General features: G+C 45.4%; 1 protein-coding gene, 1 long non-coding RNA gene and 1 pseudogene across 2 annotated transcripts; 1 reads left to right on the top strand and 2 right to left on the bottom strand.

The window, feature by feature from the left end:
• Positions 1-506: 506 nt before the first annotated feature.
• LOC123409102 (chaperone protein dnaJ 8, chloroplastic-like) lies at positions 507-1,441 on the bottom strand. The gene has a single exon (XM_045102085.1). The coding sequence runs from the start codon at positions 1,190-1,192 to the stop codon at positions 713-715; it is 480 nt and encodes a 159-aa protein (XP_044958020.1). The 5' UTR covers positions 1,193-1,441; the 3' UTR covers positions 507-712.
• Positions 1,442-12,949: 11,508 nt separating this feature from the next.
• On the bottom strand, positions 12,950-13,850 carry LOC123409495 (annotated as a pseudogene).
• A 2,657-nt stretch (positions 13,851-16,507) lies between these two features.
• LOC123413287 lies at positions 16,508-17,632 on the top strand. Its single transcript, XR_006613718.1, has 2 exons — positions 16,508-17,193; positions 17,266-17,632. It is a non-coding gene; the product is annotated as an uncharacterized LOC123413287 (long non-coding RNA).
• The last annotated feature ends 2,283 nt before the right edge of the window (positions 17,633-19,915 follow it).

Genomic DNA, 19,915 nt, shown 5'->3' with positions numbered 1-19,915 from the left:
CAGATGATGCGCATGATGCAATGATGAATGCAACTACCAAATAAATCACACGACGACAACGGAATAAAATTAGAATCTTTTGGAGTTTGGGCTGTCAAAGTACACCCATGTAACATAACACATCATGGATAGTTAAACGCTAAACTCTATTCCTCCTTATTTAATTGATGAGTCAAATCTTACGACTTCGTTTCTAAAAATACAAACTCTTAAAAAGCAAATTTTCTGTACCAGATTTGTGGCCCATAGAACACAAAGTGGGTAGATAAGATAACAGCTGTTGCAGAGGAAGATGCAAGCAGGGCCAAACATCCAGTGGTAGCATTTCATTTTCACCTGCAAGAACTGGGAATGGATGGCATTTTACAGCAAAGGACTGAATCCATTTCAGCTGCAAGCATCCGCTTGCCAATGCCAGTGTGCCACTATCACTGAGAACGAAAGAGGCGTCCCTTCCTTGGAAATCCAAGGGGAAGAGGAAATTGGAAATGAGCCAATTACATTTGTTAGATCAATTCCTGCTACGTTTTATTGTATTGACAGGGAGGTTGAAAATGTTCCAATTACAGTTAGTTAGAACCCTGAATTTCTTTCTACGTCCATTCCCTCCACAGTAAAACAGGGGAGAGAAGCAGAGAGCGACATTTCACGAATTATTTACAGTGCTGCTGCCGCTGCCATGGCAGAGGAATCGCGGCGGCCCTTGAAGATCTCAGAAGTCGGCGAACCAGTCGTCCTCGTCGCCGTCATTGAGGTAGTGGCGGTAGCGGTCGAGGTCCTCGTCGGCGAGGCCGTAGCGTCGGCGCCAGTACTCGAGCGTCGCCTCCGCCTCCCGCATGTTGCGCATCACCGTATGGTACGCCGCGTTGATCCGCTCGAACTCCACCATGCCGCTTTCTTGGCCGTCGTCGCCGCCGCCCTGCCGCCGCACGACGTCCGGGTGGTACTGCAGCGCGAGGCGGTGGAAGGCCTTCTTGACGTCGCCCCTGGAGGCGCCCGGCTCCAGCCTCAGAACCCGGTAGTGGTCCTCCTCCAGCGCCCCGTACGGGGCCGCCGCCGGCCACCTTTCCCGCGTGGCCCCGCACCTCACCGACGGCGACGACGACGTCCTACGCAGCCGCCCCGCCGCCGGCGACGCCGACGCCGACGGGCCGCGCAGGCTCAGCACCACCCCTCCTCCGGCGACAGCCATGGATGTGCTGTGCTGTGCGCGCACGCGCGGCAAGGAAGAAACGGAGTCGATGGCAAGGTCGATGGATCGGGACGAGGCGCGACGGAGGTGAAGGTGAGGGTGTGAGGAAGATTTGGATCGGGATGTGTGCTGTTGACCGCGTGGTGTGGTGGAGGTGGAATGGTGTGTGGCTGCAAACTTGGAAGAGAATGGATGAGGCTGCCGCGTGGTGGCGCGCCGGCCTTATATAGGGAGGGACGAGGAGGCGGTTGCGGTTGGTTCCGGCTCGCCGGAAGGAGCGGCACGTTTGGGCTTGCCGGCGTTTCCCACGTTGCCATTGCTACCACGTTTCGATTACAGACAAGAACACCGCGGCGTCCTATTCCTTCCATCCATCCCCCGTTTTGACTGGATTTGTTACCAGAGGAGCTGTTTTTGCTGTTCTGGGAAAGAAAAAAAAGGAAAATTTTCTCGTGGTGCAAAAGATGTGTTTTTCATTTTTCCGCACTCAACGTTTTTTCCAAAGAAAAAATGTGTTAGGTCCGAGGTGATTATTTCTTAGAATGTGAAGGTTATGAACCAATGCTGTGTAGAAATGGGAATACTTTCTTGCAAGCCAAACGATTCCAAAGAAAAAATGTATAAAAGGTTCTAAGTAATTTCTGTACACCAAAGGAGGCCTTAGAGCGTATATTTGCTTTGACACAATCATGAGAGCAGGATTACCCAGTTGTATGTTAATCTCTTTTTAAGATAGATATACCATCTTATATGGGAAACCGAACCAAAAACTATTAATCCAGTTTACGTAAACCAGATCGAAAACTTGAACAAATTATAAGACTATATTATTGCCGTCATGTCTTGAAATTCCTTAACCGCAACGCTATAGTTGTGTATTACCCATTTAGGTGATGTATTCCCTTTGTCAGTACAACTATCGTCGTAGCACCATTTAAGTGATTTAGTATGTACTATATAAAACCTGAACAAATCATAAGAGTTTATATTGCCGCCATGTCATGAAATTCCCTAACCACAACGTTATAGTTGTGTACTACCCATTCATGTGATGTATTCCCTTGGCACATCTATCGTCGTAGCTTCATTTAACTGATTTATTTTATGTATAAACTGATAGCAAAATAACTGTATGTTTCCACTCGATGCGTAAAAACTTTGAGTCATTCTTCTTTTTCATATGGCTTTCTAGCTTCACAATAGGTATAGTAGTTTTATAATAGTAGTAGTCACTCTGTTTTATAATGTATTCCATCCATTTCTAAATATAGGTACTTTTAGATATCTTAATAAAAACTATATACATGTATATAAACATATTTTGGAGGGTAGATTCATTTTGCTCCTTATACAGTCTATGTTGGAATCTCTAGAAAGACTTATATTTAGAAACGGAAGGATTAATATGTATATATATATTCGTTAAAAAAATACATTTTTAATTAAATTTGGAAAACATTGCGTCGATGAAATATTTTTGGAAAATAATACAGCGTCGGCCTAGTCAAAGCCGACATGATCCAGTCGGTTTCTACGTAGCCGATTAGTCCCTGTCGGCTTTAGCTAGGCCGAAAGAACACTCGGCTGCCTAATGCAACTCTAGTCGGCTTAGGCATGGATAATTAGTATTAATTGGCTTAGCCGTGATCAATTAGTTTCTATCGAGTTTGGCAAATTTGATACATGCATGCATTCATATATCTTTATTGTAACTACAATTTTTGTCACCAGAATGACAAAATAGCCTGTCATTATTTTTCGTTTCTAACTTCCCGTAGTTTTCCACTTCTTAGTTTCCGTCGATATCTCCCGCCATAATTTCCCGCTTTTGACATGCAACCATAATTTTCCGCTTCTGAGTTCCCATCGATATCTCCCGCCATAGTTTCTCGCCTCTGAGTTCCCGTCTATTCTTCTCTTCTGAACCTATAAAACCCCCTCCACACTCTGGTGGGTAAGCAGTCCAGTGTAGTAAGTTTCGCCAAGATGTCCCATTATCCTTTTGATCGTAGTTTTTTCTATGGTATGTCCAATGTCTTCTGCGTTTAGTCAACAATTCCAAGATAGATGATAGAATAGTTTAATGGGACGAACTCATCAATAGTGACACCCTACTGAATCAGCTGGCTCACATATTATCTAGGAGTGGGTGGCCTCCGAGGACCTTTGAGGAGATACGAAAAGAACTTCTCAGGTTGCATGGAAGATGGAAAAAGAAAGGCCAACACCTACACTATGGAGTAGAACAACCTTTTTTAGGATGGCCGACATCAAGGATGAAGACAATATCTTCACGACGAGTACCAAGGCCAAAAGTACCGCATCATCGAAGTGCTAGAGCTCCGCATCGACGAAGGGCAAGACTCTGCATTGACGAAGGGTAAGTGCTTGTTGGGGAACGTCGCATGGGAAACAAAAATCTTCCTACGCGCACGAAGACCTATCATGGTGATGTCCATCTACGAGAGGGGATTTCCGATCTACGTACCCTTGTAGATCGCACAGCAGAAGCGTTAAGAAACGCGGTTGATGTAGTGGAACGTCCTCATGTCCCTCGATCCGCCCTGCGAACCGTCCCACGAACCGTCCCGCGATCCGTCCCACGATCCGCTCCGACCTAGTGCTGAACGGACGGCACCTCCGCGTTCAACACACGTACAGCTCGACGATGATCTCAGCCTTCTTGATCCAGCAAGAGAGACGGAGAGGTAGATGAGTTCTCCGGCAGCGTGACGGCGCTCCGGAGGTTGGTGGTGATCTAATCTCAGCAGGGCTCCGCCCGAGCTCCGCAGAAACGCGATCTAGAGGAAAAACCGTGGAGGTATGTGGTCGGGCTGTCGTGGCTAAAGTTGTCTCAAATCAACCCTAATAGCTCCATATATATAGGAGGAGGGGATGGGAGGCTTGCCTTGAGGCTCAAGGAGCCCCAAGGGCTGCGCCACCAAAGGGAGGAGGAGTCCTCCTCCAATCCTAGTCCAACTAGGATTGGAAGGTGGAGTCCTTCTCTTCCTTCCCACCTCCTTTTTTTTTTCTTTTCTCTTTGATTTTCTATCTATGGCGCATAGGGCCTTCTTGGGCTGTCCCACCAGCCCACCAAGGGTTGGTGCGCCACCCCCAAGGCCTATGGGCTTCTCCGGGGTGGGCTGCCCCCCCCCCCCGGTGAACATCCGGAACCCATTCGTCATTCCCGGTAACTCCGAAAACCTTACGGTAATCAAATGAGGTCATCCTATATATCAATCTTGGTTTCCGGACCATTCCGGAAACCCTCGTGACATCCGTGATCTCATCCAGGACTCCGAACAACATTTTGTCTATGTATCCACACATGCACTGTGTTTCCAATCAATACAATTAAAGCATGGATAATAAACGATTATCCTGAACAAAGAAATATAATAATAACTAATTTATTATTGCCTCTAGGGCATATTTCCAACAGTGCTCTGCATCAAGGAAGGGCAAGTGCTATGTATCGACGAAGGATGACGATGATGAATCGTCGGAATCATCGGCAATATCACTATCTCTATCTTCATCCTCCATTTGGTTTTGCATGTGCCCATCTATCTTGTTAGCATCCACCTCGCCACTAATAGGATCATCAGCATTTCCTCCTTCTGTGTGACTGCTCTGCCCTGATTTGTAAACATCATCTCCAGGATGGGACGCATAATTTGACATTGAATCACGCATGCCTTCACTACTCTGGCCATAATCTTAACCACCTTCAGTTTCAGGTGCACTAACTCGCTTCACAACGGGGAGCACTAAGGCGACATGAATACATCCCCTGCTCTCGCAAGCTTGTAACCAGCACACCCACTGAGAGTCCCGCTCTATTTGCTTCAAATAACAGAGAATATTTGAACTGGACTCGGTCTATAATGCATTAACATCGACGGTGTGTGTGTTTCAGTATTAAACCCTAAACATCCGGCCAGCCATTCTGTCAACTGATTAACATATCATGTTTCAGGGGCAATCTCTGGCACCTTAATGTACTGAAATTCACTCACATCAGCTTCATTTTGATTTGTTTGAAGAGTACCGATGACGTAGTAAAAACCTAACTTCACTACATCTGACATCTTTGCAGACCTAAAAACTTATTCAATATGGATAGATATTAAGCAGAAGGAAAAATTAAAAATATTACCGAATCAACCTCACTACAACTATATATTACCATAAGCTATCGGAGAAACTAAAAATATTCAAACACCTAAATATTTGACATCTACATATATTATGAAAGCAACTACAAATATTCCACAACTAAATACTACAAAAACGGATGTTGAATCTTACCCTTGAAGCGTGTGAAGAAATGACGAACAAGGGGGGAAGAACGACGAACACCGTGGGAAGAACGACAAACGCAGGAGCCTCCACCAGCTCCACCACCACCTCCTTCACCAGCACCTCCATCTACACCACCACCACCTCAACCACCTCCACAATCACCACCAGGATCTACCCATCACCAGATCGAGGGTTCCCTTGTCTCCCCTAACCCTCTAGAACCCAACTGCGGTGCAAAAAGGGGAAGAAATCGGCTCAAATTTCATAGGAAAAATGAAGGCATTTTAGTGTCGAGCAAGAAGGGATGAGGGAAAGAAGAGGAAGAGAGGAAGAAGATGGGGGCGTGGCGCGGCCCGTGGCTGTATTGCCACCGTCCGGACTTGCCGTGGCCGACTGGCCCAGTTGGCTTCGCCGTAGCCAACTGGAGGCTGTCCAAGCCGAGTGACGTGCTCCGGCCAGTCGTCGGCTGCCACGTGGCCGCTTATCGGCCACGTGAGGCCGAGTAGATCCTGTCGGCTTTGGTAGGGCCGATTGGATCTAGTCGGCTTTCCAGAGGCCGACGGTGCATTATTTTCAAATATTATAGAACCAACGTATTATTTTCTAAATTTAATAAAGAAATGTATTATTTAAAAAAAATTAGAGTCAAATTTCATTAACTTTGACCAAATTTACAAAAATAATATCTACATATGATATGTGTTACTTCGTTCAATCCATAATAATTGATTTAGTATAAAGTTGTGCTTCTGTACTAATAAAATAATCTTTTTTTAACATTTTACGGACGCAAGCGCTCATATAAACGCGCATACACTCATTCATATGAACAAACACACGCACATCATATCCATATATATATGATCACCTTCGAAAGACTAAACCAAGATATTATATTGAGATTTACGAAGCCATCGTAGACGGTTCATCATCAACAGAAATGTCTCCTCTCAATAAAAGCACGTCGCCGAAAATCCTGAAACAAATTTAAAAATAATGCAAGTACCAAGACTTGAATCTTATAAATTTCGTACGAAATTTGATGGTAGGTATAACAGCCCTTCTTCTCTTGTACTACTATATAAACCAGCGTTCATATCCCTTGAGGACGCCATATATGCATCTTGAATCCTCAGCATTCCCTGGTTCGGGGAACAATCAGACATCGACGGCAGGATAAGAATTCTGGTGCCTATCCTGCGCAAGGACCTCGATCGGTACGAGCTGGCCGGACACGAGTCCATCCAACCCGTCGCCGTCCTTACAAATGTGCGGGAGCGGGAAGCTTCCGTTCCGGCCTCTATCGATCACCCACCCACCCGGCCGGCCGGCTGGAGACGAAGCACTGTACCGACGACCGGCGCTGGCTAGTCCAACTGTCCCCAAGGCGACAGGAACAGGAGCGACCCATGGCTTGTCCGCCAGCGGCTCGGTCGGTCGGCATACATCCTCCCTAACCCTGTTCCGACCGACGGACGGCTGCTCCACGTGTTTTCTACCTACGCAGGGTTGCCTCTCGTACGTACACACACTTGGCAAGTAATCATTTTTTTAAGGATTTGCAAGCTTCTTTTTGGGAGGATTTGCAAGTAAGGTCAACGGGCCATGGGTTTGCCGGCCCATGAATCTTGGGGGCTTCCGTCGTGCCGGCCTGGCCCTGCGTGCCCGATCGATTTATTTTTTTTAGCTTTAACACACCGACCCAAACCGTACCAAGGTTGTGAAATCGCGCGCTTCAGCGGACGCGGGAAGCTAGCGCGTATTGTAAACTATTGCACGCGCGCGGAAGAAAGCGGGCGGTCACGCGTCAGATTTGACGCACCGGTTGCAGTGCGCTTATAAAATGTGACGCTCACCACGCGGCTGCCCATAGCCACGCGCCCTCTGTCGCTCGCTCTGCTGTTCCCTCGCCGCCGCTCCCTCTGTCACCATGTCGCCGCACCGCTGTGGATCCTCGGGCTACCGCGGCGTCCGCGAGCGCCGCTCCGGCGTCTACTACGCCAAGATCACGTCCGGCGACGTCCGTTTCGGCCTCGGCATGTTCGAGCCCGCGCAAGAGGCCGCCCGCGCGTACGACGCGACGGCGTGGCGTCTAGGAAGGCCTCGTGCGTAGATGAACTTTCAGAATGTCTAGACGCGCGAGTAGGCGCAGGACCTCGCCCCTCCACCTCGTCTGATACCAGAATAGGACCGTCAGGACCACCGTCGGCAGCAGTGTCGACTCCTCGTCGCTGAGGAGGACGAGCAAGCCATGGCGGAGTGGCGCCGGCGCCACCCGGAGGACGTCGCCGCCGAGAACGCCTTCTGGGCGGAGAGGACGGCAAGGCGCCGCGAGGAGCGGCATGACACGCGTCGGCGCGAGTTACTCGTTATATCACAGTGCGTGGCCGTCAATAACGGTGGGACGTCCATCTTAACTTGTGACGATGAACGGGAGGACGCATGGCTATCTACCTCGGACAACACCCAGAGCGATGACTCGGAGTAGTTTTATCTATATATGATAGTTTTTATCATCGTGTTGGACTAGTTTTATTATCTATATTATCGTGTTGGACTAGTTTATTATCTAGATAAATGAATTATGTATTAAATATATGCATATATTTTTAGCGTGTTGGACAAGTTTTGCGTTTTAATTTGCAACGTTTGCTGTAGCGCCGCGCGCGCGCTAAAATATGCCGCGGCCGCTGGAGCCGGCGCTCGTCGGCGCGCTAAAAAAAGCTAGCCGCGCGCTGTAAATCCGTTTTTTGGACGCCGGTCGAAGCGCGCCTGTTGAAGATGCTTTTATAGGAACTTCAATGGACGCGTTATTTTGATGGCGCGTTAAAACAATATCATTTTTTGGTCGCGGGTATCCACGCTCAAACATATGCGTTAAAATCGTGTGGCGCGTGCGGAGCGAAACGGCATCCCGTGCTAATTGTTTCCGGCGCCCGTTCCCGCACGCTAAACAACAACCATTTGCGCGTGAGACATACTGCCTCTCCAGCCACCCCGCGCCGCCACCGGCGAACTCGACCGATGGAACGCTCCGGCAACATGCCCCAACCACTCCCTACATTCGTGACCCCTCTGCCGTTGCGGCGGCGCAAACTCTAGCACGGGGTTGAGCTGTGACTTCTCCGCCGGCGCCCCTTCTCCTAGTAGCGGCCTTGTGCGCGGCTTGTTCATGGCGACACGGACGACAGCGCTAGAAGGCGTCGCACCGCCGCCCGCCGTGAAGCCCCGGCCCCGTCTCCAAGCCGCAGAATGCGGCGACAGCGACGACGTCTCGAAAGAAGAAGGCAACGAACGTCGCTACTAGGTGGTCGAAGAAGAAACTTGCAGGGCGTTCGGCCCGTGTCCACCGATCGAAGCACCGGAGAGCTCGTCATTTGTTTCGCCGTCTCCCGCACAGACAAGGTGTTTGATGAAATGCTCACAATGTATGATTTCATCCCTTTTTTTGTTTTTTTAACATAAATGGATACATATGGATAACTAAGTTTTCTTGTACATACTTTTTAGTTTTGGTAATGACATATATATATATATATATATATATATATATATATATATATATATATATATATATATATATCAATTATGGGTGTTGGCTCCAACAATTCTCATTGGTCTCAAACCAATGATTTGTGTGGAGATGATCATGACTATGAGGTGGATGAGGATGGTGAGGGGTGTCAACTATGGGCGTTGGGTGATTTTGAACTATGCCATACAATTGAACTAAGCTATGTTGCTCGAATACAAAAAAAATTATGTTTGAAAAAATCATAGTGTCCTGCGGTTCACGCACGCCCGCAGACAAGCGTGTGGCTGCTCACTCGTGCTGCTTTTTTGCACCGCCTCCTGGAGCGATTTTGCCGCTTCCTTTTTTTGTAGCGCCTGCTGGAGCAGGCGCCATACCACACGCTAAAAAAACAATTTCAGCATTGTAAAAGTATTTTAGCGTGTCGTGCCATTGCGCGTCTGTTGGGATTGCTCTTATCTAGGCGATGGTCCTTCATCGACGCCGCAATATCCGCACTGTCCATGATGGGCTGCATCTCCGAGCCTGGGTCCAAGACATGCATAGTGCCCTAGGCCCTTCAGCCATGGTTCAGTACATCACCCCAGCCAAGCGTGGCCTTGAAAATCAGGAAGGAAGTGGTTAGTTATAAAAAAAGAATCCTAGTCAACGTGTAATCTTATGTAACTTTTTGTATGTCTAGCATTTTTGGTTAAGCGTGTCTGCGGTTGGACTAGTTCCGGAGTCTACACTGCCGCCTCCTGCTACCCCATCACGTTCGCTAGCTCGCTGCCAAATCCACATTGGCAGCTCACTTGGAAAACTTGGACGCCTCTTCGTATGAAGATCTTCATGTGGTTGGCCTCCCAAGAATGATGTTGGTCTACTCGCGCGCCGTGGATAGATGCCCCTGTGCGACGAAGAACCGGAGAGCATATATACGTCACCTCTTGATCGGCTGCTCCTTCTACCAACTTTGACACGAGGTGCTCGCGTGGTGCCGTTCAAAGGCTGCTCCGCCCCACCCTAAATCCCCCTTCCTGAGTGGTGGCGAGATACCCTAGCCATGCCAAAAGCACCCGCTCGCGCCCAAAGACAAAGTTCGTCCTTCCTGAGCGGTGGCAGAGAGCGAGGGATCGTAATATTATAGATGGGGACCGAAACAATGCATATCTTCATGCACTGGCTAATCATAGACATCGTAAGAATCATCTTTCGGTGCTGGTTGGAGATAATGGCCCAGTTTATTCTACTGAAGGGATGTTAGATGTAGCGACCTCTTTCTATAAAAAGCTTTTTAGCTTCGAACCGAAGCGTAACATTAATCTGGGGGCTTCCTTTTGGGAGGAGGAAGATCTGGTCACTGAGGAGGAAAATGCTTCACTCCAAAAAGACTTTTCTGAAGAAGAGATTAGAACTGCCATTTTTGGCAATTATGCCAACGGTGCCCCCGGCCCAGATGGGCTTTCTTTTCTGTTTTATCAGACCTTCTGGGAGGTGATTAAACAAGATTTTATGGAGTTAGTTAAAGATTTTGAGAGGGGTGATCTGGACATTCGTAGGCTTAATTTTTCTTTGGTTGTCCTCATCCCCAAAGAGCAAGATGCTCGGGATATGAAAAAGTTTAGACCTATTAGTCTAAGTAATTGCTGTGTTAAGATTTTCTCTAAAGCTATGACCAATAGATTGACCCCTATTGGACATAGACTTATCTCTTCCAATCAAACTGCGTTTATCAAAAGGAGATATATTTTGGAGAGTGTGGTGATGGCCCATGAAGTGATCCATGAAGTTAAGAAATCTGGGTCTCAGGGCCTGGTTCTTAAGCTGGATTATGAAAAAGCTTATATATGATAGAGTTAATTGGGAGTTTCTTTTTGATATGCTGCAATCCAGGGGCTTTGGGAATAGGTGGATTTCTTGGATCAAAAGCATTATGACCAATAGCACTTTTAGTGTTAAAATTAATGATACTGTGGGTCCCCATTTCCTGGGGGGAAAGGGCTTAAGCAGGGGGATCCCTCCTCCCCAATGCTTTTTAATCTAGTGGCTGATGTTTTTACCAAGATGTTACAAAAAGTTGCTGATCAAAATTTAATTGCGGGGTTTCTACCTCATATTATACCTAGGGGGTGATTAGTTTACAATATACACACGATACTATTCTCTTTTTAGAGAATTCTGCAAGTAAAGCTAGACACTTTAAATGGCTGCTGGCTTGCTTTGAGAACCTTTCAGGCCTAAAAATCAACTTCCACAAGAGTGATGTTATGACCATTGATGTGGAAGAAACCCTTGCTAAGGATTTTGCTCACATTTTTTGTTGCAAGCTTGGGAAATTTCCCATTAAATATCTTGGAGTTCCTCTTCATTATGATAATCTTAGGAGGGAGGATATCCAACCTATTATTGATAGGATCATTAAAAACCTATCTGGTTGGATGGGGAGGTTTCTCACCTACACAGGGAAAATTGTTTTGTTGTGTGCCTGCATTATTAGCTTCCTGCTTATCTCATGTCTATGATTAAATTTCCTCAATGGGCTATTAATTCCATTAATGCCCAGATGGCTCATTTTTTCTGGGGGGATCTTGAGGATCAACACAAGTATCATTTAGCTAAGTGGGGACAAATTACTAGGAAGAAAGAATATGGGGGTTTAGGTATTCCTAGTATGAAAGAGTTCAACATGACACTTTCAGCCTCTTGGGGGAAACGTTTTCTTGATGATTCTGAAAGAGATTGGAAAAAGATTATCAAACATAAATATATGCAAAATTCCAACAACATCTTGTGGCGTGGTAATAATAATGGTTCTTCTTTCTGGAAGAGTATTACCTGGGCCCTTAGTGGAGCAAAAATGTTTTATAGGTGGAATTTAGGGAATGGTGAATCTATTAAATTTTGAGGAGATCTGTGGGCTGGGGAATGTTCCCTTAGAACACAATTTTGGCCCCTGTATGATATCTGTAATCAGATTGACTGTACAGTTGCCCATGTTTGGGATGGTCATACACTTAGGTTGTCATTCAGACGTTGTGTTGATCAGGCATGACTATCTGTCTGGAACCAGCTGTTAGTAGTGGTTAAGCAGGAGAGGTTGTCTGATAACCCTGATGAGCCTATTTGGAGACTTGAACCAAAAGGCGCATACACAGTTAAGTCTTTTTATCACCAGATTAACTTTGAGGGTGTGGTTTCTACCACAGGGATGAGCTTGTGGAAAGTGATTTGCCCTAAGAAAATTCATGTTTTTCTGTGGCTATGTGTTCAGAATAAGGTTTTAACGAGAGACAATTTGGAAAAACGTAGACCTGTTGAAAATACTTCTTGCCTTTTCTGTAGCTGTAAAGAAACTGTGCAGCATCTTTTATTTGATTGTATTGTTGCTAGACAGGTGTGGGGTTTCCTTATGGAGACGCTTAATATCAAAGATATCCTAGGTTTTGATGATGTTGTTGTACTGTGGAAGGATCCTAAAAATAATTGTGTGCTTAACATGATTATTGTTGCCTCCCTTTGGAGTGTTTGGAAACTTAGAAATGAAATGTGCTTTCAGGGGCGAATTTGGAGAAATGTCAATTGCATTCTTGCAAAGCTGGGGGTTCATCTCGATCAATGAAAGATCTTGCTCTCTGGTGCTCAGGCGGAGCTACTCCAAGGCTTCATCAGGCAGTTGGACAAGCGGCGCGGGGAGCTCCTTCGTATTGCTTGGAGATGAACTTGGAGGGGCAGGATTAGGATTTTATCTAGCCTTTTTCAAGAGGAGTATTTTTAAAATCCGGAATTGTTGGTCATTTTTGCCTGTAATAATTTCTAGCGTACTTTTGTTGCTTTCAGATGTTTTAGGCTGCTGGTAGTTTGATCTCCTTTTGTTTTTGTTCCGGATCTATGCTTGCTTCATTTCTAATAAAATGGGGCTGGGAGGAAACCCCTTTCGTTTAAAAAAATACAATAACGTCTTCATCGTCTCCTGTAATCTGCTTGGCGGTGAACGGATAAGGAGGACACCAATAAAGACTGCCCTGGTGATGTACTGGTGGCAAACCGGGCAGCACCTGCAGTAAATCCCATTCCATGGAATCCGAGAAGACTGTTGGCATTCTGACTCTGATGGGCCTCGGCTTGTCAGATCCAACCGTGAGGACGTATAAACTGGATTCAAAAAAGTTGTTTGAGACCCAGAGCACCCTGTATTCTTTCGTTGGACAGTGCATGTAGAAACCAACTACTCCCTCTGTTCCTAAATATAAGTCTTTTAAGAGATTTCACTAGTCGTCTACATACGAAACGAAATAAGTGAATATACACATTAAAATATGTCTATATATATCCGTATGTAGTCCATTAGTTGAATTTCTAGAAAGACATATATTTAGGAACGAAGAGAGTACGTAGCTATGGATGAGTGCCCCGCCTGGGGGCTGCGGTAGCAGAGCATGCTGGCGAATGACTGGGTTGCAGATGTAGAATTCACGTACCAATCTCCTGTAGACGATGACGAAACCATCACAGGTGGCTTGAAGGCAAATCTTATCACGGTGTTGGAAACCCGGAACGAAAGGCCAGAGTTGTTGATTGGTGGTTCTCGCACCGGCATCGCGGACGACGACGAGGCTGGTAGCTGGTTGGTGGCCGCCCGTCCCCGTCGACGATGGGGAGGGATGGCTGGCTGCGATGGTATTCGGACATGAATTCAGGCGTGGAGGTGACGCTGCGCCACGATGTGCAGACAGCACGGCAGCGGCCAATATCCTTAGGCGGCAACCGGACGAGTATCCCGTCGATGATGTCCTCTGGAAGGTGATCGAGCGAGGGCGTGGCGCCTCTCTTGCCCGACATGTTGCTTGGTGGAGTCTGGTGATCAACTAAAAAGAGGGCAGCGAAACGAAAATAAGTGAGTGATGGAGAACGCGGCCACTTTGGGCAGCGAAGTTGGTTGTCACCTGCGTCGGGGAAGAAGGCGGCTCAGGTTGACGCGACGGTGAGTTAGGTGACGCGGGATTAGCTCTTCGTCCACGCCCAGGCCTGTTTATTGTCTAGGAGTTCGTCTTGGTTTTACTCCCTCTGTCGTCCGGTAATAAGTGTACTTTTTCTTTTTCTGTCAGTCAAACTAGTTGAACTTTGACTAATTTTATTGAGAAAAGTGCTACCATTTATGACATCAAATAAGTATAAATACATTTGTCTTTACATGAAGTTTCTAAATATATCATTTTCATGCCATATACGTTACTACTATTTTCTATAAAGTTGGTCAAATTTTAAAAAGTTTGACTAGGTACAAATCTATATGTACACTTATTTATGAACGGAGGAAGTAGATGGTAATTCTGGTCCGTGTCGGACGAAGCTCGAACGAACTTTATGAAAGGTCAAAGCCGTGTCAGCCATCTAATTCAAAGATTAGGAGAAAATTCGATTATTTCTGAGTAAACAATTGTTAACTTTTTTGCGGGAAAACACTTGTTAACGTTGATTATATAATAACTGAAACTAAACTCGCAGTTTTGAGCCTGGATCGCTAGTAGAAAACAAGGTTTCGGTTCTAGATGGATTGGATCAATAGTTCCGGCCGCGTTATGAACCGGGACTAATGAAAGCATTAGTCCCAGTTCAAACGATGAGAACACCGGACAGGGCTCGGCAGGCATCAGTCCCGGTTTGAATGGGACATTTAGTTTCGGTTAGAGACACAAACCGAAAATAAAGGTTGTGAGATAGTACCTGTTTAAGATGTCAACCGGAAGTAAAGGGGTCTCGAACCGGGACTAAAGACATGTCTTCAGTACCGGTTTTAGACACCAACCAGAACTAAAAAGTTGTCTATGTATATCCCCTCGTCCTTGCCCCCTTCTCCTCTATTTTTCCCTCACAGAAGATGGGAGGTGTGTGTTAGTTTGTTTTATTTTCCTATGCACAAGAGGTATTCAATGAAATGCCTGAGAGCATGATGTCATTGATATGCGTTGTCCGAGCCACACTTAAGCTTTCTCCTCTTTTCCCTCCTCTGTTCTTGCTCCAAGCTCTCGTCCCCATCGTCACCGTTGTTGATTGCCCGCGCCGATCTCTTCGCCGGCACCATCGTGGTGAGCCTCTTGTTCTTATCTTTTCTTAAACAATCTTACTTGTATGATTTAGATATAGTTACTTGTATAATTTTCTTACTTATACTATTGTTTGTTATTATATAGTGTCATGATTTAGATATCCGCCCCCATCGGCTCTCGTTCGGTCTATGATTCGGATGTGGTGTATTATCTTTTATAACTATATGTTTCATTTAGTGTTTATGACAATTATGTCGACCAACCTGACATGGATATTTTTACGTAGGAGATATGTGAACCGGAAATTCAAACCAAGCCTCTTGTCGAGAGGTTAAATTTAATTGAAAAAGAAAACATTTATTTGAATTTTTTTGAAAAGTATTGAAGAAGAGGAGATGAAATTGGAGTTGCATGTTGCCGATGCCTTCGGTCTATACAAGATACAAATGGATGCAATGCGCTTGAAGATTGCAAAAATTAGAAAATATGCCATTGATAAAGAGGCTTTGTATCATCTCTACTCCTAAAGGGGCAGTTGGTAGCCGGATCTCACTGGTTAATTTTCGTCCACCACTTCTTGGTTTTTTTTGGTCACCGGTTCGTCGTCCCACCAAAGAAAACCAACCTCGCCCCGCCCCGCTCGCCCATACCCCGCTCGTCCCGTTCGCGCGACGCCCTCGCCCGCTCGCCACACGCACGGTCGCCGCCGCTCCGCTCGCCCGCTCAAAAAAATCCTCACCCCCACCCCTTCCCGATCCGCTCCTCCCAGCCTCTCCTCCCTCGTGATCTGACCGGCGCACTAACTCCCGGCCGCCGTCCCCGACCGCGGCCACCCCGTACCATGCCTGACCCCGGCGGCGCCGCCCCGTCCCCGATCGCGGCCGCCCCGCTCCCTCCCGACCACGGCAGGACCACGTCATCCCCGACCGCGGCCTCCTTCCATCGAGGAGCAAGAGGTGGTCGGCCTGCGGCGGGTCGCGCCATCGCCATGGCGTCGTCCTCCTCCAAGGCATCCGACTCCTCCTCTCACTGGGACGGCCCCAAGGTATCATTAGCCGGCCTTCGGTTCCCCTAGCCGATCGGTTCCCCATCTTGATCTCCCTCCCGAATCTCTAATTCGTCCCCTTGTTTTTTCTCGTGCTCCACAGCGGCCAGATCAGGGGCTCGGTGTGGGCATCTCCGCCCTCATGGCACTCCATGGGAAGCTGACGCAGGTGAAGCACCAAATCATCCATTTTTGTCTAACCAAAGTTGAGAAATATGGTTCATGTTTGGTTGTATTAACAAATCTGTCTTTCTTTTTTCATATTGTGTAGGATTCAGATTTATGATAGGGGACACAACCAAATTTATACCATCTATTGTGATGATACAAGGAAACAAAACATAGATGCATATTTTGTTCAACTGATGATACAAGGGAGAGTTTCCCTACGTTGCCAACTGACCCGCGGCGACGCGGAAGGAGAGTTCAAAAGTAGATGATATAATTTTTTTCGTCCCTGCAGAGGAGGTTCGGAGGTCACGAGCATCTTCGACAGCCCGACTTCGCCGACAGTATCACATACACCTCCTCCTAGATGCACACACACATTACTGTTGTCCCTCTGGCACTCACAAGATCGATGACTTTCCATTCATTGAAGTACTAACGAGTAAACAAATAGTGTGGTCCTAGGTACACATGGATGCATGGATCCATTCATCATGTTTGTTCCGTCATTTGACTTCAGGCGGAGCGGAATTGAGGAAATGCACCCCATCAATGTAGCATTTTTTTGTCCATCGATGATTCACTTGGGTAGATCATAGACATTATGCAACTTTTCAGTTCAGTTTGATTAATCCGATGTTGTTCTCCCCTTCGATCTTTGGACGGTAGTGGTTGTGGTGGCCATCTTAATTGTTAGGATCATTCATATCTGTTTTGTTTAATAAACTTCGATCGAGTGGTCTTTGTGCTATTTTTTTAACTTAGTCTAAATCCTGGTTCATTAACATCTTTTCTTTTTTGCCTTTTTCAGGTTCTAAGAACTCCGATATCATTGGATACTCTTGGGCGCATTTTCATTTATTCTGAAAAACATATAGATAAAGGTGCACCTATTTTACCGGAGGCATAGCTGATATTTCCGGTGAGAGTTAGGCAGCTTAAAAATGCAAAATATTTTATGCTACCTACATTTTGATGTTATTTTCTTAACCAGGTACATGAAGTTCAACCAATTCCAATGAAAGAACATACTCTGACAAAATGATTCAGACTGGGATATCTATAGTACTAGATGTTATGAATTCTAAAGTAGAAGGCCTGTCACCCGAGGAAATTGTTGCTCAGATTTGCCAGTGGTGGAAGATGTTGGTTTTAAAGGCTAGCAGGGACAACCAGTGGTAAATAATGTGGTTTTAAGGCTTTCTTTCGGTTTAGGTGGAAATCTGTTCAGAGGACAAATCTTCCTTTTGGTGACTGCAGACAAGGAGGTAAAACAAACAATATACAGACAAGTATATTTTCTACATTGGGCCTCCTATTTTGTGTTTGACAAAATTTGCAATACATTGTCATTCAACTTATATATTATTTTCCTTGGTAATTTCCTTGCTTGATTAAACTGATTGCGCATATGAGAAGCATTTTGAGTAATTTCCTTGAAGAGTGCAATGACTTCTTAAAACACTCCGACAGATGTCCTAATAGTTATTTCATATATGAACAAACTGCAAAAGATATGGACTGATATATGTCTTTAGGGGGAGTCAAATACATAAAGTCAACTAGGCGAGTGCCCCGAGTTTGCTATTCGATATAGAAATGCTTTTATTCTGACAAAGTTAGCTTACTGTATCATTTCTTTTAACATTTATAGTTTAGTATGTATTGTGATGTATGTGATCTATAATTTTTCATGATTAATATGGTTTTGATGTGGTTTGCTTACACAAAAATCATAAACTTTTACAGTGACCAGTACATGTGTTTGAAAATCATACTTTTTTGTATCTCACATCAAAATGGATATCATCACGAAAATTTACAAATATGAAGTGTGCATCGCTATATACATCTGTAATTTTTCAGAATATTTTCAAACTTAAAAAGTCACATGGAGCCTGAGATATCTATTAGCAATTATCATTATATAATACTAAATACTAAATAGTTGAACCCCTTCACACTTTGCACATGGCCATTTGCTTATAAAAAGCGAACAACTTTTGTTGATTTTTTTTGAATTAAACCTCCTCCTCTTTAGGCCCATGATTCACAGTTTTTAAGGGCTTCCTTTTGATTTATGTATACCTTTGTAATATCCTTCTCTCTTTGCATATTTCTTTTTCTTAACGGCACACAAGAAGAATTGATGAAACACCTCCGACTAAGGTAAATACTACTTCCATGCAAGCTGCTAAATTGTTTTATTTTATCTTTAAAATTGACCATCTCCTGCTCCTCCGCCGTCCCTACTGCTCCACCGGCCCGACCTCTTGTTCGGGTGCGGCGGAGGGTGTGGTTGTTGGCCGCCGCCGCCGCTGTTGTCGTGGAAACCTAGGGCAGGGCGATGGGGGTCGGTGCCGCCGTTCCTGCTCCTGCTAAGAAGAGGCGCTCCGGGATGTACTTGATCACCCGCGACACAATGGTCGGATTGCTCAGCTTCCTCTGTGACGTCAGCGAAAGATAAATCAATCCGATGCTCTCACAGAGAATAGATAACTTTTGAACCTTGTTGCCATGTGCTTTGTTACAAAACAGTGGTTTTACAAAATATGCATGCTTTATGAGCAGTAGGACTTTACTGGACTCAACAAGCTTTTCCATTGCAATGTTTCATGAAAAGGTATAGCATCATGAGAACAATGATCCAGGCATTCGTGCCGGCTGGCAACTGCGGCAGCATCAGTGCAGGGCCCGAGGTGGCCTTCTTGCAGAGCACTAGCTCTATGAGAGAAAGTCGGTCAGGAGTCACTATCCGCTTCCTACTACCACAGCGCTTGTTCACCCCGTGCTTTTTCATGTCGTCGTTGTGTGGTTAGGGAGTTTAGTTCTCCCGATCGTTTGATTTGGGAGAGGACAGGAATTTCTGTAGTTACTAGAGGACATAACATTGTTTGATCCTATAATTCTTGCTGCTTATATTGTCGGGAGATTTTCATATTTCTAGGGTCAATCAATATCTTAGATTTAATGCTAAACTATGGTATGTGCCTCTTGGTCGCGGCTGTAGTGTAGTGTTGATCCCCTCTTCATGGATATAGTTTGTGTGATCGAGGCACCACGTCAAGAGCTGAAGTCGTTTGGGTGTTGGTGTTCATGACATTTGTGTCTCTTCTCTCCCTTTTCTGTCTCTTTATTTTTTATACTTTATCCTGTGACTAGCGACCATTGATTTTCATGTCCGCTGGGAGGAAGAAGCATGGTGGATGAGTCTTTATTTGCAACAACCACATCAAATATTTTACAGATATGAATTGAACTCGTAGTACCCATTTTAAGTTATCACATCTATCTCAAATGAAATTATATTTCTGTTGATTTTTGAGTTCTCAGTTTGTTGCTTCAAATAGACTATTTGGGGGTTATCTGAAATAAACTTTTCAGATAGTGCAGGAAACAAAAACAAAAGATCTAATAAAGAGCCATTCCTGGATTTGCTGGAGAAGGTGAAAGTCTTTGTAAAAGACCATGTGTAAAACTGATCTAAACATATTTTTTGTTGCTTCATTGTTTTCTTATTTTACATGTAACTCTCAATATTTACACACTATTTTCATTATGATGTAGTCGAGGCAAAAGGGACTTGGAGTTCTATGGAGTCTGCATAATGATAAACTAGCCATTTGCCTTGAGCCACCTCCTTT

The sequence above is a fragment of the Hordeum vulgare genome, chromosome 7H, assembly GCF_904849725.1.
Source record: "Hordeum vulgare subsp. vulgare chromosome 7H, MorexV3_pseudomolecules_assembly, whole genome shotgun sequence".
Classification (NCBI taxonomy): domain Eukaryota; kingdom Viridiplantae; phylum Streptophyta; class Magnoliopsida; order Poales; family Poaceae; genus Hordeum; species Hordeum vulgare.
Note: the sequence above shows the minus strand (reverse complement) of the source record. Positions and strands in the feature narration are given on the sequence as shown.